General features: G+C 46.6%; 1 protein-coding gene across 1 annotated transcript in view; it reads left to right on the forward strand.

Moving 5' to 3' along the window:
- The window catches only part of LOC119450485 (twinkle mtDNA helicase), a 35,886-nt gene that overhangs the window by 10,579 nt on the left and 2,912 nt on the right, over positions 1 to 22,395 (forward strand). Inside the window, exons 6-13 of the mRNA XM_037713946.2 lie at positions 693 to 847; positions 1,228 to 1,384; positions 2,462 to 2,583; positions 10,430 to 10,609; positions 14,564 to 14,690; positions 15,115 to 15,188; positions 15,920 to 16,034; positions 18,582 to 18,773. Of these exons, the coding sequence (XP_037569874.1) occupies positions 693 to 847; positions 1,228 to 1,384; positions 2,462 to 2,583; positions 10,430 to 10,609; positions 14,564 to 14,690; positions 15,115 to 15,188; positions 15,920 to 16,034; positions 18,582 to 18,773 (1,122 nt within the window). The remainder of the gene's footprint in view (positions 1 to 692; positions 848 to 1,227; positions 1,385 to 2,461; positions 2,584 to 10,429; positions 10,610 to 14,563; positions 14,691 to 15,114; positions 15,189 to 15,919; positions 16,035 to 18,581; positions 18,774 to 22,395) is intronic.

The raw sequence follows: 22,395 nt of genomic DNA on the forward strand, positions 1-22,395 counted from the left end.
AATGCCTAAGCACGTGTAGTACAGTGCATGGAGGAAGCTACAGCACCTAGGCTGGAGTGTAGCTAGGTTCGACACGTATGGGAGGTCGCCATTTTAAAATGCTGATGGCCATATGGTAACGCAGATTTAGGGTCATACTCTATTCTAACGTGCATGCAATTTTTGGACCTGTTTTATCGGGAAAAAAGTGCACGTTAGATTCGAGTAAATACGGTAACTCTTTCTCGTTAAGGGAAGGAACTGAGCCAAACTCCACAAAATCTAATATTGTGTCAGGGGCAAAAGAATTGTGGACTCCACTAAAGAAACAAGCTCCAATTAAAATTTTTGTCACGAAAAGAAAAATGTTTAGTCAGTCTTCAATCAAGGCACAGAATCTGTTAGGTTACTGCAAGTTGTATTTATTTTATTATTTAGAAATCTGACGTGCACACACACAAACAAAATAAAGAAATCCCTGTAGCATATCCGAAGGCATGAACTTGCACAAAACCCAGCATTATGACTCAACAAACAGAAAAAAAAAAGGCTCATGGCTGGCTATCTGTCCTATGTGTAATGTCTGTCCTACGCACGACATGGCCTGGCCAGCTCCACTTTTTCCTACTTACTACTACTACTACTACTACTACTACTATTACTACTTCTAGAATATCAGTCTTAAACAGCTGCATTTTAATTTTTTATTGCAGAGGATACACCCGGTGACCATGAGAGCAATGGATGTTCGGCTGTCTGAAGACAAGTCCACTATTCTATTTCCCATTTATGGACCAACAAAAAAACTGGTAGCACTGAAGTCTCTTGAGCTGGCAGACGACCATGAAGCCACAAGTGTTTTTCCAAGGTAATAATCTGGCAGCTTTATTCATTTAACATTGGAAAGAACGTTCTGGCTCTTGTTGCTCCATCATTTACTGTGAGGACTTATTCATTATTATGACTTAATCATTATTACTTAAAATTTAGTTATTTACTTCATTTCTAGTAGTTGCATTGCTGCGAGCCTCCTACAAATTAATTGCTGCGATCACAGTAAGAGCTGGAGACTTAATTTCTGTGAAATGCTAGAAGGTTGTGTGGTAAAAGCCATATCAAGCGTGGCATGCATGTCATGCATTCGTACCAGTTTCGTTTAGTTGAATGAAACTTTGGTTGTGTTTTTCTCTCTAAACTGTCTCGGGTGCCATGTGTGTGCCTCCCCCTCCCCCCCCCCCTCCCCTTCAGGCCAACGGTTGTGGGCCTGTTTGGCTGGCACAGGATTAAGAGGGGCCACCAGGAGCTGATCCTGACTGCATCTGAGAAAGACGCCTTGGCTGTGGTGCAGGAGACCAACCTGCCAGTGGCGTCTCTGCTATCGGGAACTTCAAACCTGCCTTTAGAGGTTTGTTGTGAGCCTGCACTGTTGTTTTGTTTTGTACCATTGTAGTGACCACCATGTTGATGGCACCTGAGGTCCTGTTTATGGCCAGTCTTTAGTCAGTTGCACTGGGACGCATAGTCAGTTGCAGCCAAACCTGTAGAAGTAGACACAAGAAAAATATCTTGTGAATCGGTGCACTTTTTGTGTGCTCAATTATAGAATTTATAAAATTTATTGCACAATAGCGACCGATTGCCTAAAATCAGCTTAGCCACAGGGATTTATAACATTACCTTTGCCGCAATACATACGTGTTATGTGGCCTAGCATATGAATGTTGCGAAAACGGTTTGTTTCGTTTTTGTGTTTGCGTGCACCACGCAGGCAATTTCCATCGCAATTTTAAACTTTTTTTATTTAGGGCATAGCATTATAGGGGGAATAGGTCTAAAAAATGTGGGCCGATCCTGGAGATTGTACAATACCAGGCTGACCGTAGCCTGGTTTTTAATGAACCCTTTCCCAATAAAGGAGGAGAATGCACACTTTGAGCCCATTTTGTACATGCTTGACTGTGACCGGCAGGTGTGGCGTGATAACGACTCATTATGCAAACATGTGCATCAGTGTAAAACAGTCTGTGCGTCAGTCTAACACCCTCTACAGATGACTACGTGCCTTCCACAAGATGAGGAGGCATTGATCACGCATACGTGCATGGTATCCACAACGTAAAAAACACTAAAGTATGTGTCATACTTCAGCACGCATAGACCTGTACTCAATATACTGGGACCAAACGTGTACAACAGGAAATACAAGGAAAAAGTACAAGACGTACACAAAAGGGAAAGAGAAGACTGTACATGTATGGAACAGCAATGCATGGGTGATGGCCGGGATCAAATTAACCGGAGGCTGCATTCCAATGGGGCATAGGTAAAAGAACACCAGGTGGTCAAAATTAATCCAGAGCCGTTCACTACACTAGTCCAATATTGTCTCTCAAAATTCCTTGTGTTGCTTTTGAATCTCAATTGTTTTCAATTAATCAATCAATCAAATGCACTCTTGCCCTCCTGTTGCTCTTTTTTTCAGGTGCTTCCCTTGTTTGAACAATTTAACAAAATCACCCTTTGGTTTGGAAACCGCCTCCAAGACTGGGAATCCGTCAAGGTCTTTGCTAGGAAATTGTCCGAAAAGAGGTGCTACTACATTAGGTGAGCACCCAAATCATATTTTTTCAATGCTTTTGGTGTTCACTCAACCCCATGAAATAACTGACCAATTTGGCAAAACTCTGTAAAGGATGACTCCTGAGTGCTGAGAAGCATGGTATGAAATGGTTGTGTCATAGAGAAAAGTAAGAAAAAAACAGTGAATGTGCAAGAAATGCAATGCAGTTCACAGAAGACAGTCAGTGAATCTTCATAGAGTATACTAAATGGGGAGAGGCTGCAAAACTGGGGAGTGTTTATGAAGTTGGTTGTTCTGTACAGCCCATGCTGCTCATGGCACCATGGTGCATGAGGTAGTTACATACCAGGAATAAGGTGAAAGAAACGTAAGCGATACTGGCAGCTACTCGCCATCTATGATCAGTTGCTGAAAGTAGTGTAGATCTTTCCAAATTTTTCAAGAACTTTCTGTTCTGGGGATAGAGGGAATGCTTAGACTGGAAAAAAAAATGCTAGAAGTGCTGTCGTTGCTTAGCCAGCCTTCATATCACTAACAGCACCAAAGGTTGATGAAAAAAACCTGCTGTGCAAAATCTTCTGCTCTGCCTGGGGAGTGAACCAAGACCAAGTTTTTTAAGACAACTGATAGCATTAAGAGGTGCTAGGAGGTACCAAATAGGCTATGTTTCAGTATAGAATGTGGGCTGCTGAGCACGAGGTCGCGGGATTGAATCCCGGCCACGGCGGCCGCATTTCGATGGGGGCGAAATGCGAAAGCACCCGTGTACTTAGATTTAGGTGCACGTTAAAGAACCCCAGGTGGTCTAAATTTCCGGAGTCCCCCACTACGGCGTGCCTCATAATCAGAACTGGTTTTGGCACGTAAAACCCCATAATTTAATTTTTAATTTTCAGTATAGAATGTTGTACAAATAAGTAAGGGTGTGCAAATACCGAATAGTATGTTTTGAATCGAATAGAGTGAGTGAATAAACTTTATTACGGCGAGCAAGCTGCTAATGCGCGAAGGTGGGCGGCAGCTGTGGCCCTGTGCTGGAATCAAGTAAAAAAAAAAAAGCTGAATATCGAAGTGAATATGGAATATCAAAGTTTTTTTACAAAATTTAATGCTTACAAACTTTGGGCAAGAGAATACGGTGTTGCATGTGCTTGGAAGTCTCATGGCATCGCATAACAAGAATGCAGTAAGCTATCAGTAACATAGGTACATAGAAATCAAGACAAACAGTATGGTCTACTTTTATTGAAGGGAACACCATACAGTACAGTCCACTTATAACGATATCAAGAACGAAAAATCAGATCATTATAACCGATCGTCGCTATATCTAACCGATCATCGCCATAAAAAAAAATGCAGAATACATCTTTGCAGTCCCGAAACCAAATTTGCCACTTGCGATAAAAATATCCATGTTGTAGAAAGTAGGCTGTGAAAAATAAAGTGTTTTTTAATACAGTAAAAGCTCGTTTATCCGGACCTCATTAACTCGGAAATTCGGTTAACTTCGGACTCGCGGCACGGTCCCGGCAAAACTGTGTATATTACAATGGGGTCAAATGCTCATTAATTCGGAGGGATTTAGCCGCGCACCGGTTATCTCGGACAACTACGCGCGACTCCAGAGTCGCGCGATCTCGGCAGCTTGGAGGCTCAAGCACCGCTTGCCGTAACCGACGGCGGAACCGACGGCGGAACCGGAGTTTTGGAGAAACCGAAACCGAACGAACTACAGCAGAATATGATCATGATGATAGTGAATGAGGGGGAAGTGGCTAGGTGGCGCTAGTCACCACCCGGCGGAAGCGCTTGGGCCACCGGCGCATCCAGTGTCTACTAACAGCTGCTCGCTATGCCTACTGGTGTACTTCGTGACTTGGTTGACGTAAAGCCCCTGTATTTATAAAAGTAGCGCCATCCACTTCCCTCCTCCTCCGTTCCACTATCGCGCTCGGCGCGACCAGCGCGATCGAGGCGCGATATCGACAGTGGCGCCGCCTGCGTCGGGCCTGCCGTGGCAGACGACAGCTAACGCGCTACCAGAGGAAATCCGAGGAAAACTTCGATCGCGCCCTGCGGAGACGTTTTTGAGGCGCGATTTTGCTTCGTCAGTCAGTAACTGGTCTTAATAATGCCGTTTTGGAAGTAGCAACGCGACGATGCGAGACGGCGCTAATATCAAGTGTGCAGCAAGTGTTTGCGCACGCCGGATGGTAAACAAAAAAAGCCTTTTGCCCTCGCCTTGTCGGTTGCGGCAACTTAAGGCGCAGCAGCATGCCATCACAACGAAGTTCTTGTCCCTAACACGTTTGATTCGTTTGTGCGTACAGCACTTTCGTCGCACAGGCCCGAGAATGGCAGTCGGAGCGCGCTGGAAAGAAAAAAATATACAAAAGCGCGACGCGAACTTCCACGTGACACGGATTGGCCAATGGGGGAGCGGAGGAGGCTGGGGCGACAGGAGGCGGCTAAGAGAGGGCGAGGAGGAAGCGCCGGGGTGAGCGCGGTGGCGGCAAGATCTAAGAATGGCGCTACTTTTATAAATATAGGGGCTTTAGGTTGACGTAGTTCTTTGTGTTGTGACTTCGCGTGTTGCGGCTGTGTGTGTGCGTGTTGCCGCCGTCCGTCGCGCTTCATACCGATGGCAACCGTGATTAAGCGGCCACAGCAGCCAGCAAATGTCGCTATAGACTATCATGTTGCCGTTGCTGGTCCGCTGACTGACGACGATATATTATCGGAAGTGCTTGAAGAGGACCAAAATCACTGTTCTGATGATGACGGTCAAGATGAGCCGCCAACGCGACGTCGCCGTACCGTGCAGGAGGCCGCCGAAGCCCTCGCTGTCCTCGAGGAGTTCTGCGTTTGTTCTCGCGACAGTGAACGTGCGCACCACCACCTGATAGGATTAAATAAGATCGTTCTGTCAGAAATTCCGACGGCGAGGCAGACGAAAATAACGCACTTTTTCAAGAAATAAAGGTTTGTCTGTGCCGTGTACGTTTTCCTTTTGTTTCATGGTCCATTCGATAATTCGGCATTCGGTTAACTCGGACATTTTCTCCGGTCCCGTGAGATCCGAGTTAACGAGCTTTTACTGTATCTCTATATGGCGTATCAATCGTTAGGTGGGCTGAAATAACGTAAAATTCAGAGCAAGCGCCCCCACCCGTGCAAGAGCCCCCCCCCCCCTAACTTCACTGCCAACTTCAAATTTTGGCCCGTTCCGGGAAAGCGCCCCCTCCCCCCCCCCCCGCTCCGCACAAACACTGACACTGGCCTGCCACATCCAGTCCACGAAAGTAATGGCAAATTCGGCAAATCGCACCGGTGCGCATCGCGGTGCCTCGATGAGCAATTTCATCGAATCATGGTCGCACCCGGCGCCCCTAAAGTCCCTAGATATTTTTTAGATGCGAAGCATCTTATGCTCGGGGCTATGTCACTCCCTCCCTCCCTACCTCCCTCCATCCATCCAACCGCCGTGCTTCCACACCCCTACTGCGCATGCGCATCCTCCTCCCCCTCCTCTCCTTGTCTCCTCTCCTCTTGGCATTCCTCCTCTCCTCTCTGACTCTCCTCTCCGGATTGCTGCAACGAATGGCAGCACCTGCGGCTCCACGCGCGATAATGTGAAGCAGCTTAGGTTAGAGACGCGACGCTAGGCGCCCCAGAGGCGCCGGCAACAGTCACCAACGCCGCGCGCGTTCGGTGTGAACGTGGGCAAAACGCCGACGGCGTCGACAACAGTTCTGCGCGTTGCTGGTGCTGCTGCATGTCCAAGTTTATACAGCTCATAAAACTACCTTGAGTCGACCCCATGGCTGCTTTGCATACTACTCAGGGTTCCCCTACGGGAAGATGGTGTAATTTTTTTCTAGGGAGTTTAGGTGCCCCAGTGGGCACATGTGCGCAACGGGGCGAACTGCGGCTGGCGTTCTGTAGTTCACGGACCGCCGGCCGACGGCAAGATCTGCCTCTCACATGGCACAGAGGATTTCCCTGCGGCACAGCGACGTGACCACTCCGGCTACGCTTTGGCGTCGCCGCTGCTAATCACTCGCCACCGATATCGTCGCTAGGCCTTTTCCAGTTCATTTCGAATCTGTAGCAGACGGCGCTTCAGAACGAACCACCGACACTCCCAAGCAGCAATGTTTTGTTACCGTCGTTGCCGCTTTACCCTATCCTCGCAATAATTTCACACGATGAAGAAAACATGCTGATATTTGCGGTGCCACCAGCTGCGATGCGAGCATAGCCAAGCCGCGGTTCGCTGTCCGCCGTCGGTAGCCATGCACTGCAGCTGAGCTTGACTTGTATCGGAACTCTCATTAGTGCTAAACGTTTCACCGTGGACATGGTTATTAATAAAGTGAACATTACGCATCACTTTACTCTAGTAGACATAATTTTGCCTGGAATAGAAGCTGCATAACCAATGTTCGTTTGGCTGGTCGCGGCGACGCGTCACTGCAGCGTCAATGCGCTCTTTCTGTAGTTTTTTCGGTGGTTTTGAGAGTGATCACCACTAACAAATATTTGGCTTAATAAAGTTCATGTTCAATAAAATTTTAATGCCATTCCCAATGCGCTTCTTTTTTTTTGGCGGGAAAATTTTGTCGCCATCTTGAATTTTGGTGCCGTTCCGGGATAGCGCCTCCCCTAACTTTGCTGGTAATTTCGACTTGCGCTTGCTCGGAATTTTACGGTAGTCAGAAATCCGCAGTTGCTTTCGCAGAAGTTTCGGATTCACAATGGCCATGTGCATCGCGTCCAGCTGCTGCGCGAACACTGGCGGCTATAATTTAGCGTGCATGAAATCAATGAGCGACTCAATCGACGACATTGCACTTTGGTTGAACATCGGGATCAGTGTCAAAGACGGGCCATTGTCAATCTGCTGCTGTGGTCAACAGATTACGCCACTGACAAAAATTTACACCAGCATCAAAGTAAAACACACTTGATTACTGCAATATTAGCTGTTTTTGTCTGTTTAAGCTCTGTGCCACCAGGTGGCAGCACCATACAGGCCGTTTACGCCTCCGCCCCAACGCCCGGTCCGCCTGTGTTTACCCGATTACCGGACAACCTAAACTTCTTTAAAGATACTACAATCTGCAGGGTCATGGCAAGTTCGCGCAGCGCTCCCTCTCCCCACTCCCTTGTTTATCCGCCATCTGCGCCAATGCATGCAACCAGGCCATGACACTTTCGCACATGTCATCCAAATCCAAAGCTAGTTTTGTGGCAGGTTGCTCGAAGCTACAAAAGAAACAAAAAAGAGACCGAGGTGCGTCTATAAATGGCGTCAGTAACGAGAGACCGCCGTTCCGTGTGTCGCAAAGATGGCAACCATGAACAACTTTGTTGCCATCTCAGGCACTCGCTGTTGTTTGCGAGGCGGTTTGTCGGCTTTCCGCAGCTTTGCGCAGCTGCTGCGAATAAATCTGCGTTGATTCGGCACCAAACCGTAACTTTGGTCGCCGACGCCTGATGAAGCAGTGCCGATTAGGCCTAATGGCCTAGGCAATGTGGCCGTGACTAAAATGCATAGGTCGGCAGTGTGGAAGAATACTCACTCACACTCACTCACCATAATTTAAGGCATTTCACCATAAGCTGAAATGCCTCAAAACTATGAACCTTTTAAAAGATTCTATCTCGCCAATCGTGGGGAACAGATAGGTATTGTCTCCTATCTCTCTTTAAAAGCCTTGTGTTGTCTCGCATAGACTATGGATGTATCGTTTACCAGTCAGCTTCAAAGACAACCCTTAAGCTACTCGATCCAGTCTATCTCTTAGGTATCCACCTAGCACTTGGTGCCTTTCGTACCAGCCCTGTCCTAAGTCTCTATGCAGAGTCGGATCAGTGGCCACTGGATTATCAGCGTACATATCTTGGAGTCACCTATGCAATAAGAATCATGTTGCTAAAACAACATCCATGCAAAGCACTTATAAATGATCAGTCCACAAATCAGTTGTATTTAAACCGGCCTTCGCACGCCCCACCGCTCCCGTTAGCAGTGAAATCTGTTGCGGAAAAACTCGCAATCGTTTTCACAGATCTGCAGGAAAGTGACCACGCTAAACTTATCCCACCTTGGGAGCAATGTTCAGTCACCTGTGACTTGTCCTTTCAAGAACTTAACAAAAAGAGTTGTCCAAGTGCCCTCATCCTGCAACATTTTTTGGCCCTTGAAGATAAGTATAGATCTGTGGCATTTTTCACTGATGCTTTAAAGTCTGCAACTTCGGTATCATGTGCAGCCCATGGCTCAAACTTCTCCAACTCTAAAACCTTGCATAACCATAGCAGCTTCTTTACAGCAGAAGCGTATGGTATTCTGATCACTGTTGAGCACATAGTATAGCACAAGATACAAAAGTCTATAATACACAGATTCTTTAGCGTTGTCACAGCCCCGTCCTGTGGCAAAGCAAGCCGAAACACTGTATTAAACAAGCTCCTTAAACACATTCACATAGCGTATAATCTAAACCTTGCTCTTGTTGTGTGCTGCGTGCCAGGCCACTCTGGGATCGCAGGCAATGGAACGGCGGACAAAAATGCTGGACAAGCGGCTCATCGGGACACAATTGATGCAAGCTGGGTACCTGGTGTAGACATAAAACCTGCGGTACGAAAGGCGCTCTGTAATCATTGGCAAGCTGAATGGGATAAGGAAACTGAAAATAAGCTGCATCTGCTTAAACCGCAATTAACCAGATCATTCCCACTGAAGTTTGATAGACTCACCGAAGTCACCCTGGCACGACTCGGAATAGGACACACTGATGGCACACATAAATACCTCCTGACTGCAACTGACCCACCGATGTGCACACGCCGCGGTGATAACCTAACTGTCCTACATGTCCTCATTCAATGTCCTGAACTTCACCGAGAGAGAGTGGCTTTACACACACCATATACCCCCTCATCCCTCGATGTTCTTATGAGATGATACTTTTTTTTAACTTTAAAAGAGTGCTTAATTATCTTGCACAAGGTAATTTTCTAGAAATCATCTCATTCCATCCTAACCATCAGATTGTGCCTCACAGGTGAGGTACAATCTGATGCACAAAAGTATGTCTGAGCCCTCCCACTTCTTGCGTACGCAAGAATTGTACAGCAAGGGACTCGAACGATCCACCATAATTTAACATGTGTGCCTGGAGCCAATGCATTTAAGGCCTTATATTTATTTTAGTAATTATTTTAGAATCCATGCACTAATATCTATAGATATCTATCTGAGGCGCAGGCCTCTATACAGCCTCTATTTAAAATCATAGTTTTAAACTCACAATTTTGCTAAACCAAGACACATGTCCTGGCGCTGTTTGGCCTTAGATGCCCTTGCGCCAATAAAATTCAATCATCAACCATTGCAAATGCGTGACCTTCTTCACGGATTCCGAAATCCGTGCGCGGCGGTCGCTCGCTCATCTCAAAGTCCGTATCATCGTCGCTTTTTGTCTGGAGCAGGGCGCCCACTGTCTGGAGCAGGGCGCCCACTGTGTGCCCAGGTGGGTCGCGCTTCCGTGCTTTGGCACTTCACGTCTGCCCTCTTTTTACCGTTACTGGGTTCGAAGCGTTTGTTGTAACAGTACGGCGATTTAAAAAACGTTCGTTATATCTAAAAGCAGTCCCTATAGGGAGGGTTGGAAAATCGTAAATTCACTGAAATGTGGTCGTTATAACTGATAGATTGTTATATCTGGGGATCATTATAAGTGGGTTCAACTGTGTTTATTTCAAGCCTCTATGACACTGGCTGTCTTTTCAAAACCGTGTTGTGCACAGCACAAATTGGTTCTTACACGCATGCCGTACCGTCTTGCTTTCCAGGCCCAAAGAGGGCTACCCTCTTGCAGCATTGCAGGCCAAGCCACAAAGTCAGCTTCCGGATGTGCTAAAACGGTGCCAGCCAGTCAGCCATCGAGCCATCACAACGTTCCACAGTTTGCGAGCTGCGGTTGCGGACCTCCTACAAAACGTGGACACATTCATGGGCATTCCTTGGCAGAGGTCTGTCACACAACTACCAAATGTTGCGTAGACAAGGCGAACAGGCATAAATTTGGTGTTTTCAAATGCAGTCACATTTCGATGTATCGAATCTCTGTTTAACGAAATTCACGATGTAAAGAACTCTTTTCATTTCCGAACTTAGTTTAATTGAAAACCGTGTATTTTTTGTTGCAATTTAACGGTGTAATTTCTCGACATGGTTTTGATTTAACGGAAGCTTTCATCCCATTTCAAGCATGTAATGGGGCCTGTACGGCTAGTAAATCTAGCAAAAAACAATAAAAATGGCGGCCGAGCTAAAGTTATTTCAAGCATCCTTCTGCATGAAAAGTGTGAGCCGCAAAAACGCCGTCAAAGTACATGCGCCGGGACGCAGTAGGCAGAAAACTTGGCTGCACTATTTGTCGCGTTGATAAACAACTTGCCTGGGCAGCGGGGCGTGCGGCAGCTCGCAGCGCTCGGAGAAACATGAGAGCTGATGATTCCTTCTACGCAAGGTTGGATGACGGGGGAGGGAATGCACAGTAACGGGATCAAACACGTGCTGGGGGCAGTGTTGCGGAGTTACCACTCCGGAATTTGAATGACTCTGGAATCATTCCACATTTTCGCGACCCCAGAATGGAATGGGAATGGAATGGCTACAACTGCTTGGAGGAATGGAATAGGAATGGTATTAAGTACCTTTTATCAGGAATGGAATTACGTCTTTTTCCGAAAATAGAGCGCTTTTTAGTCTACGCACTGTCTTTTGTCAAAATAAGCCGAAGAACCAACCAGCCCACGTTCAAACATTAGTAAGTCAGAGCCTCGAATTTAACACTAAAGCAGTATTTTTAAAATGGCTTGGCTGATTACAAGCACAGTACATTTATAAGCAACGTGCCTACTAGGATTCTGTCTATATAGACTGAGTAGCTCCGAAGTTTGTCATGCCGTTGGTGTCCATCGAGCGGAACTACGGCGGCGGCCTTACATCTTGTGATTTTTTGTTACCTCGACGGCGCCTTTGCCCCGGCCACCTGCTGTCAGCTCACCCTTCACTTCTTTGTTTTATTGCGATAGCAATTATATGGACACTCCAAGCACCGTTGTCACCGCCGTGAGGTTCTGTATAAAGTCCAACGGCAATAAAATCGGTGCCGCGCGCCGTACACTGTGTGTGCGAGTGAAAGCGTACGAGAGTGAGCCGGCAATCGTGGCTCAATGTACGCGAGGAGGAAAGCAGGCCAGAAGGAGGAAGCGCACGCGAGGGAGGAAGGCTAGCCGGAAGCGCGCATTCTTATTTTGCGCGCAAGGCACGGGGGCGAGGCGATGGAGGGGAGGGGGGGGGGGTGCGTTCTGCTCCGTCGGCTGCTGCTCACACACGGCTATGCGGGCGCCGTATCTTAAAAGCGATCTGTGATGTGGGCGAAGTGCGCGCCCGTGCGGGCCTCATCTTCAAAGTGATTTGCGATGTGGGCGAAGTGCGGGCCTCATCTTCAAAGCGATCTGCGATGGGGACAAAGTGCATGCGCCGACTGCCGGTAGCTTATGCGCTGTGCTTTCAATGTTTAGTTCGCGTTGACACAAGACAAGAGACAGCTCGAAGGTCAATTTGCCCGCTGTTGCAGGCACTTCTCTCACTGCGGCATTTTCGCAATGAGTTTCCGTGGTCATCGAGCGAGATATGTTCATGTTTACCTGTGGGCATGTGACACCGTGCTTGTCCATTTAGTTAGTAAGCGAATGTTTACAATTTTATACGGCCCATTAAACTACTATCTTTGCTTCGTATAGCTCTCCACTAATTTGCTATCGCAATCGATAGTCACAGTTTCGGGCGAAACTGTGACTTTTTGTTTTGCTTCTGTCGCCGTCGGCGACTCAGACGCATATTTGAAAAAGCGCTTCTCTAAGTTATGATGCGTATTGACGCTGGCACAATGCTCGTGTTCACTGCCAGCTTTCACATACCAGCTTACGCACCGTTTCACCTCGTACTCCTCCCCCCCCCCCCCCTCAACCCTTCTGCAATACTGTCCCCCCCCTGTCCAGACAACAGACGCCTTTGCCCGAAACTCTGTCGACAAAGATCTGCAGGTCAGCACAGCACACAGTCATACATGATGAACTGTGCGCCCTCTCCTTCCATACAGAGAGAGAGAGGGAGAATAAACTTTTAAAAGCATTGGTTCGGCAAGCCAGCCGAAAAAGGAGAGCCAAAGTAGCTGCGGCCACGGCGGCGCCTCCTCGAGCCCCGACGCGACGATTCGCGCCGAAGAAAACCCACGTTCGCTCTGTTCTAGGGAGCTCTGTTCTAAGGGGGGGGGAGGGGTTGGGGGGGAGGTCGGGGTGGCACCTCTTGGCAGCTAGGGAAGCTCAACGGTTCATTTCGTATTTCGCTCTTACTGTGAATGCTAGACAATGCTTCGAAGCATCCCCCTCGGCTTTCTGTGCTACCACCCCCGCCCTCCTTTCCAGCCTTCTATTGCAAATAAAAAACGCTACCATAACGCACTGGCTCCTGCGCCCAGTGGCTCACGCATGCAGCAAGTCCACCAACATGGCACATTGTAAATAATTAAAAAAAAATACCCATGAAGAAAACAAACAAGCTGCACGCTGCCAGCTTCGCTCCGAAACTATACGTGCTGTAGTTGGAGTTTCATCTAATTTGATTCGGCACCTAAAAAGAAAGCAAGAACATGAGTACACGCAACAAGAGAAAGGGCTGGCAAGCCAGCCGAAGATAATGTCGGCCTTCATAGCTGGATGCAGCTCTGTGCCTGTTAATTGAAAGGCTGCTCTTGACGATGCCATAATATAAGGGCTTCTTGAACACTACTTATGTCAGCATAAAAATACGCTGCATTGTCATTTTAGCATTAACACATTTAAACTAAAGCAATATTAAATTATGGGGTTTTACGTGCCAAAACCAGTTCTGATTATGAGGCACGCCGTAGTGGAGGACTCCGGAAATTTGGACCACCTGGGGTTCTTTAACGTGCACCTAAATCTAAGTACACGGGTGTTTTCGCATTTCGCCCCAATCGAAATGCGGCCGCCGTGGCCGGGATTCGATCCCGCGACCTCGTGCTCAGCAACTAAAGCAATATTAAAACATCACAAGCCGTTAAAACATGCTGACCATGCAAATACTATTATAGGTAGCGGGAGAACTGCAGTATGGGAATTTGGAGAGTGGTTGTACTGTATGAGATAGGTCACCAGGCTACTTTCCCTCAACCTTGGTAACGTGTTTTGCGTATTTTTGCAGTTCTTAACGCGTTTGATGACATCAGCTTTATGGTGCGTTCGTTAACTCGATAAAATTATCAAGATGCCTTTCCTATGTTGAGGAATTACAGGAATGGAATTGAACTGCCTGTCCGGGAATGGGCTAAGTTTTTTCAATCCGAGGAATTGAAAGGAATGGAATTGCGGCAAGTTATAATTTCTCGTAAAGGAATTGGAATGGAATGGGGGCGCCCATTCCGCAACACTGGCTGGGGGGGGTGATAGTTGACAGAGGAGTTCATGTGGACGATGTTAACCGCTTAGACAAATAGAACAAGAATGTTAATGTCTATGGCAATTCTAAACTGTGTCCTCAAATACCTCGCGCATCCGGTAAGTTGCCCAATGTGGTGTGCAGCAGCAAAGTTAGAACAATCTAGCAAGTCTGGAAACTTGGTCACGAACTGTATTAGTCTGCTTCTTTAGAACTTCATTGCGCAACACACCATTCTTTGGAAGGAAAGTGTTGTGTACTCTTATGTGAAATTCAGTAACCACATTCTTGAGTTTCTTTTGTGTCAACATTTAAGTTGTACTGTTTGTATTCAATTTGTCCATGGCAGTATGTATGTGAATTTGATTTCAGCAGAACGAACATTGAACTCTCTGCTGGAGTGGCTTTGTATCGGAACAAAGTGGTGTGACTAATAGTGTGTCATGGTCTTTCAGGTTTCCTGGGCTCGTGCGGCTACTCAAGGGTTTTCGTACTGGGGAACTAACAGTATTTACGGGACCCACTGGTTCGGGCAAGACTACATTTATGTGCGAGTACTCCTTGGACCTTTGCATGCAAGGGGTATGTGTATTCCTTGTGGTTTTTGCTGTTTTAATGTTGCATAGTTTAATGTGAATCTGTAGAACTTGGTACTACTTTGAATAGAGAACCTTCGTGACCAGTTTAGAAATTTGAAATTTCTCTGATGCACGCACATGAAGATAGTTATCATATCTGGTGTGCACAGCACTTTGCTTTTTCTGATCTAATTGTGCTGCACTCTGAAGCAGGATGTCCTTTCGTGCATTCTCAACTTAAACTAACTGGTGCATTGTTTTATGAATTCGGTGACTGGAATGTTTTTCACAGTTCTACCATTTGTTTTAATTTTTATATTGTTTGTTTGTTGAACATTGCACTCTAAAGGACGTGCCAACTGTGCTGCAGTTAATAAGTACCAAGCACAGCGAAATTATTTATTCATACTTTCCTTGCTCTTGTCCAGGTCAACACTCTGTGGGGAAGCTTTGAAATTCAGAATGAGAAGCTAGCCAGGATTATGCTAACCCAGTTTGCCAAGTAAGTATCTGTGAATAAAACAATTAGCATTTCTTGAAAAGGCTAGCAGGAGCTAGTCAGTTGTACGTTAATTTTACATGCATTGCTTGGATGTCTAAAACAAGTTTGCATGAGATTAGATGCAGAAATAGAGGATGAGCAGGCCTTACCAGCTATTGTTTACCTCTGTCATCATTTTTTTTTTTTTCACTCGTAATGCTCATGTTAATGTTGTTTGTGAATGGAAAATAAAGATGCATGTGTCATTCATGACCTTTCACTTAACAATTACATGCTGTCGTAATGCTTGGCATTGACCATATGGAACCATAAACAGAAATTTTCAAATGTGATAGAATTCGTGAAAGGTGTACTGTCAATGTGTGAAATTGAATAGTGATCAAGCTGAAGACTATGAAAGGTGGATTATGGACAACACATTTTACAAGGCGCTGTTGCAGTATCTCTATGAAACGGGCCTGCCGCATGCTTATATTTAGTTCCATACTGATGTTATGCCGTGTGGCAACCCAAACAAAAACTAAAAAAATAAAAGTGTGATGAAAATAAACGCACTAGTACTAATGGAGACATTGATTGTCTCGGTGTGCATTGTGCCTGTTGTGAGCTTGTTTTTTATGCCTCAAAACAACCTGTAGTAAATTCAAGATGGCGCTTCTGTCAGTGGAGTTGTGGAACTACATGCAAGCACCTCCACCTTGGTTGCGTTTCTTTTTTTTTTTTTTTTTCAGGATTTCACTGGAGAATAATATGGAGGAATTTGACTTATGGGCTGACAAGTTTGAGCTTCTGCCCCTGTACTTCATGACTTTTCATGGAGAAGAGACCATGAAAAATGTGATGGATGTGAGGCTCTCCCTTTTTTTTTTCTTTATCTGTGCACTACACGTGAAATGTGGGTTGTTGACCTACAAAATGCAGTGGCGAAGTAACTGCAATACAGTAGAACCTTGTTGATACCATCCCGTTTCGCAAGATTTCCTGGCGCTAACATTTGCAGTCGAAAATGCAAGAAATGACCCAATACAGTTACACTTCCTTTTTAACCGGTTAATACGATACATATTTGAGTATGGTGAAGCGCAATAGAGGGGACAAAGTAAGGCGAGACAGAAGGGACAAGGGCTTGTCCTGTCTGTCTCGCCTTACTTTGTCCTGTCCATCGCACTTCACCATACTCACATACAATCTTTTAGCACCAACGTTCAATATATCATCCAACTGCAATTGTATGATGTGTATTCCAGCCGCTAGGTCCCATGCAAACAAGAAAAGGTGCCAGGCATGCGCGATCTAGAGCAGTAGGCATCTTCAACGGCAGCTTCCCCGCAGTGCTCTTTTTCAGTACTCGTGAAAATGCCGCCATGCACTCCGTCTCTTATTTCGGTACCAGCAAATCTTGCGGGTTGTCACTAGTTGGCATTCACAGCTATCACCGCCAACTGATTGCGATAAGCATCTTCAGCTATCTGTTTCATAGCACGTGGCATAGGAAGCGTACTGCATGCATTTAATAGGTGATAACCCGAATGCGCCGCCATTCCCTGCTGCAGGTGGCACAAAGTGACCTTTTTTTTTTCCCTGGTGGCATCGTGGCATCATATTCATCGTGTTGCCCAACAGCTCAGTTTCGTTTCGGTTTCCCATTTCCCAGAATCCGCAATAGCATTCTCCTCGCCAAACTGCTGTGGCAGCTTAGTGGCTATGGCATTGCGCGGATGAGCTTGAGAGCTTCGATCTCGGCCGCGGCAGCCACATTTCGGTGGGAACAAAATGCAAAAATGCTAGTGCACTTGGATTTAGGTGCGCTTAAACATCCCCAGGTGGTCAAAGTTAACCCGTATTCCTCGAATACGGTCTGCCCCATAATCTGATTGTGTTTTTTTTTTTCACGTAAAGCCACGGAACTTATTTTAATTCTCTTCAGCATTCTCCTCAATGTTGCTTGAACCCAAGTGCAGTGGGAAGGCTGAGGAGATTAGTCTCATCATGGCACCGTCAGGGCCACTGCGCACGTGCTATGATCGCGACGAAACGGGTCTGTTGCATTCTTCGGGTGGCATTTGCTCACTTGTCACAAATGTATTGCCATTTTTTGTATTAAGTTGCTTCATTAAAGGGGCCCTGAACCACTTTTTATCGAAGTGGAGAAAGGCATTTGAAGTGAAAATAGGCTATTTCAGATATACTTTGCCGCCAGAAGTACTTCAATGCGTTCAGCAGAAGTGGAATTATTGGCAATCAAACGCGGCCTCCGCTGTGCTCCCGTTCCTTCTTCAATGCCTTGCACTGCGAAGGCTACGGCGGAGTGAGACGTGGCCACAACGCTCTGCCTTCGAAATGTGACCGTGGCGCACAGTTCAGATTTCATTTTGAATGTTATCAAAGATGTCACGACTTCCGATTTTGGTGCCTACAACACGCTAAGCATAAGCCAAACGCAGTTGTCCTCAACGAGCCGCAGTGCGCTTAGCCAGTGGACTCGTGGCGGCACCCCGCGGCGGCCGCGGTGTAGCCAACCGCAGCGACCAATAGCAGCCGCATATGGGAATGTGCTTTATTACGAAATAAAGCGCACAAAGAAGAGTGAGGATGATGGCTTCTGTTGAAACATGAGCGTTTGAGAGAAAGGTGACTTCGCGCTCTGCTTGCGAGCGCCACGTACCGCGTACGACAGCAAAACTTGGCTGACACGTTCACAGCAGCGTATGCTACCCGCGGACTATGTTATTTCAGCCAACCCATAGGGTGGTTCAGAGCCCCTTTAAAGAGCTCTGTGAGCTTAGTGAAAAGGATTTACATTGTAGGAATTGTAATAGTGTATTAGATTGTATAACATTGTAATAGTGGTAGTGTTAGAGAATGGTGGAAGTGAAAATGGCGCTGGTTGATGGGAGCTGTCTGTGGTGTGACGATTCTTGCTTTACAGCAAGTTACAAAACAAACAAAAGAAATAATAAACAAAGGAAGGTATGACAGAGCAAATGGGTGAAAAGAAGGGCCAAAAAAAAGGAGATTAGGCCTTTAGCTCCCAAGGATTGAACTGTAACACAGATGGTTGTAAACACTTATACTGTACTTGCTAAGAATGGATAGTTGGGCGAGTTGGTACGGTAACATATTCTTGATATAAGCGCGAAGAAGACACGGACGGAGGCGGAAGCGGACGGAGCACTCGTCCTGTCTTCTTCCGCCTCCGTCCGTGTCTTCTTCGCGCTTATATCAAGAATATGTACTTGCTAATATGTATAACATGCGCATGTTTGAATTGCGTCAGAACAGTGTTTTGACGAATCGACAATGTTTATCAGTGAATTGATTAACCCTCATGGACATTTTGCAACGCTTTGTTATTTCCGCCTTAAAAGTTGGTTCAACTGCTGTTGTTTTCAGGCAATGTCCCATGCTGTCTATGTGCATGACATTCAGCATGTCGTGGTAGACAACGTGCAGTTCATGATGGGCGTTGGCATGGATAACTCCAACGTTGATCGTTTCTGGAGGCAGGACCTCCTGGTTGCCGCTTTTCGACGTTTTGCCACCCAGCACAACTGTCACGTGACACTTGTCATGCATCCACGAAAGGTAGGCTCTGCTTGAGTGAGCTGCCTTTTTGAAGGCAAACTGCTGCAAAATTTCACTTTGGCTAAATTGGTCTAAATATTGAAGCACTCTTGGAAAAGCTGCAGGGCTGTTAATTGTATAATTTTCTTAGCAGCCTTTGAATACAGTACACTTCCTTTAATTAGATCCCAACTGAAGGTCCCGGTCGGGGCATATGCATTGCTAAGGGCCCAAATTTTCGTTATTTCAATCTTGTTTCATTAGTTTTCATTAAATTCGAATGACCAGTCAGCAGGCACGCACACCTGGCCCCTATGTAACCCTAGTAACAGCCCCTTTTATTGTCAGCGTCTGTTTTGTCAGAGCTTAAAGGACAATAAATGTATTGAACACACGTCATCTCCTGTCGAAAACACCTATTTTTGGCCTGCCCCAGAAAGATTTTCAAGCAATAACCGTAGGTCACAATGTCTGATTACAGTGTTTACCCGATTCTAACGTGCATCTTTTTTGTCCCAAGGAAATTGGGCCAATAATTGCCTGCGGGGTGCAGTCGGAAACGAAACCAAAACCGACTTTGCGGCGTTTGTGTGCTCTACCGCATAACATGGGTGGACTGAGGCGAAGCTGACTTTAGGAAATAGGCTACCATTGTGCAACACACGTTATACCTCTGCCCATTTTTCATGCTAAAAAATTAGATGCGCATTAGACTTTTTCTTTGTTTAGGAGCTTAAATGTCATTTCCACGTTATTTTTTTACTTTGGGCTCATAGAAAATGGGCACGCGTTTGATTCGGGGGTGCGTTAGAATCGAGCAAATACTGCAAAATTAATCAGTGGGGTGTTTTGGCATTTTTTTCCGCATCTTGTTTAATTCGACCTGCCAGGTAATTTGATCAATTTCATCGATCCCGTCAGGATCGAATTAAGTCGAGTGCAGCCCCAAAGCAGACGCGTGCATCTAGTGGTTAGTAGATATAATGTAAGTCCCAGCACATTGCTTCTGAGATTTCTTAGTGCGCTGCAGGAACCGCCTAATCTTTTAATGTCGTGGGTCACTTCCAACAAGAGGTAATGGTGACATTCTTCTCTTGAACCATCTGAATCTAGACTTTTTATGCAGTCCAAAATTTTGTTGCAATTGGCCATAAGTTTAGGAACTGCAAGAGTTGCATGCATTCTGAAGAAGCACAGTGGCACTTGAGAGTGATCACTTTAGATGCATGCATTTCATTTCAAACTGTAAGTGGTTTTGCTGCTATGGTGATGCTCAAGTGTAGGAAAAGAAAGAAACACGTCACACTAAGTACGCATTGCAGTAGCAACAAGCCCAAGCCTACACATCATCAATGTAACACACGGAAAGCAACTTGTATGACAGGCAGATATATACTGAGGCATTATTTGTAGGGGTGTGCGAATATCACAATTTTCTAATACGAATTGAATACAAATACTCAGCTTCGAATATCGAATAATTATATGCACATGTATTTATTAGCAAGTTGTATTGATTTGTTATGTTGGAACATTGCAATTACGTTGTCACTGTTAAAAAACTAGACTAGTAAGCCGTTATACTAAAACATTGTGTTTTTGGCCCATGTTTACTTGGAAAATTTAGTAATTCCCACTAGCTGACCTCGCCAGCCTGTGCCTTGTTATACCGCTTCAAATGCTCGCAAGTCCGTCTTCGCTGTACCCCTTGCTACTGAGAGGCTGGCTTTCCCGCAAAGTTTAGACGTTTAGTGGCTAAGTGTGCTTTATGGCATGTACACACTAGCGGCAAAACGCACCGCGAAACAGGTTTTTCTTGCCGCGAGAGGGATCGCTCCTGGACCGATTTTTTGCGACTTGCTGCATGCCGCAGGTGAAGGCAGCCGACTTCCGTGACGTGCGCGCAGGATACTGGTGTCATGCGGACCTGCCCGACCGCTTGTTTCGTACTCGCGTCCGGTTTTAGCCGGAAATGTTTCGCACTATCGTCTGCACGCGTCAGCTCCCAGCCTACGGAGCTGACGGATAGTTCGAGAAGATGGGAGGAGTCTATGCTGTCACATGACTGCTGCAGTGGCGCGCTGCCGGCGTAGCGGCGCGCACATTTTGCCGCTAGTGTGTATGTGCCATTACAGGCGAAATTTTGCGAGCAGCACGAAATCATCACGAAATTCAGCACATCACCCCAATATTCTCAGATATAAAAAAAATGCTAAGAACCGTGGTTGCTCCCGCACAGCCAGCAATATATTCGATTTGATGCGAATGTTTGCACGCCCCTTATCATTTACTTTTTTTTTTCTGTTTCACTTTCCTTCATTGATCTTTCTTTTTTGAACTCTTCACTTTCTTTTAATCATTATCCATCTCTGACATCACTAGGATGTTGCTGCATGTATTATTTAGTGCAGTGTTAGAGGGTACACCCAACCAGTATTATAAAGCCGATACAACTGGAACCTTTCTTCACCCAATATCAGAAAAAGTGACAGATATGATCAATTGCACGTACACTTACACATAAAAAATTTCGCTATGGACCTTCGTTATACAGTTAAACCTGCTTATAACGAACCTCCATATAACGAATTCCTGGATATAACGAAGGTTTTCGATTCCCCGCCGTTACTCCATAGAAGCACATGTATTTGAGACCTCTACGTAACGAAGTGGCAGCGGGAGACCCCCTCGATATAACGAATTTCCCCCTCCGACCACCTAGAGATTTCGCCCCAAATTTTGTCATTTTTGCGCGAGCAGCAACCGGAAGCACCTTCTCCGCCGCGATGGAATGTGAAGCGAGTGCACGTGTGCGTGCGTGCGTGAGGCGGCCCTGCATCCCTCGACCCGGCGATCTTGCCGCCGCGGGCGTGACCTTTCCCCCTCCCTTCATTCAATTCTGATCCTGCCGCTTGCTGCAGCTGGCCTAGCCCGCCAAGCCGGCACTCTCTCCTGTTCCAGCTGATGTTGCCGACGTGCTGGTACACGCTGTGGCACATGAGACTCAGTGAGCGCGGACACGTGCTGTCAAACGCTGGCGGCGTGTGGAAGCGCCGCTGGAGAAGCGACCGAAGTGACCTTCGTGCTGTTGTCTATCGCTTCAACGCAAACTGAGTGCCGAGAACACACAGCATGCAGAAAGCTACAAGCCGCCGACGCACCTACACTGCTAGACTCTGCCCCAACGCAGATCGCTTTCAAGATACGGCCTGCGCGACCGCGCGCCGCCCCGCTATCCCTCCCCCTTCGCTCCCTCGCCGGTGCCTCGAGCGCAACGGAAGAAGACGCGCTTCCTCCCTGCTTTTCTTCCGTGCGCGAGATTTAGACGCGGTCGTCGGCTCCCCTCGCACATTTTCACTCGCACATACAGCATACGGCGCGCGGCGACTGCGTTATTGCCCTTGTACTTTAGGGTAAGGCCACGCTAGCGGCAAAAAGACACAGCAAAAACGCGCGGCAACGCGTCATGCTGCGCGTGGCAAAAGCAGCAGGAATCTGGGGTCTTGCGGCGTGCCGCGCGAAATGATTTCTGCGGCAAATGCCGCGTGCCGCGAGATGAAGAACCAATGAAGAGCGACGAGGGTGACGTCACGGAGACATCACAACCGGAACGCCGCCAGTCCGCGCCGGGTTTTCAATCGAC

Source organism: Dermacentor silvarum, chromosome 4 (genome assembly GCF_013339745.2).
Source record: "Dermacentor silvarum isolate Dsil-2018 chromosome 4, BIME_Dsil_1.4, whole genome shotgun sequence".
NCBI classification, from domain to species: domain Eukaryota; kingdom Metazoa; phylum Arthropoda; class Arachnida; order Ixodida; family Ixodidae; genus Dermacentor; species Dermacentor silvarum.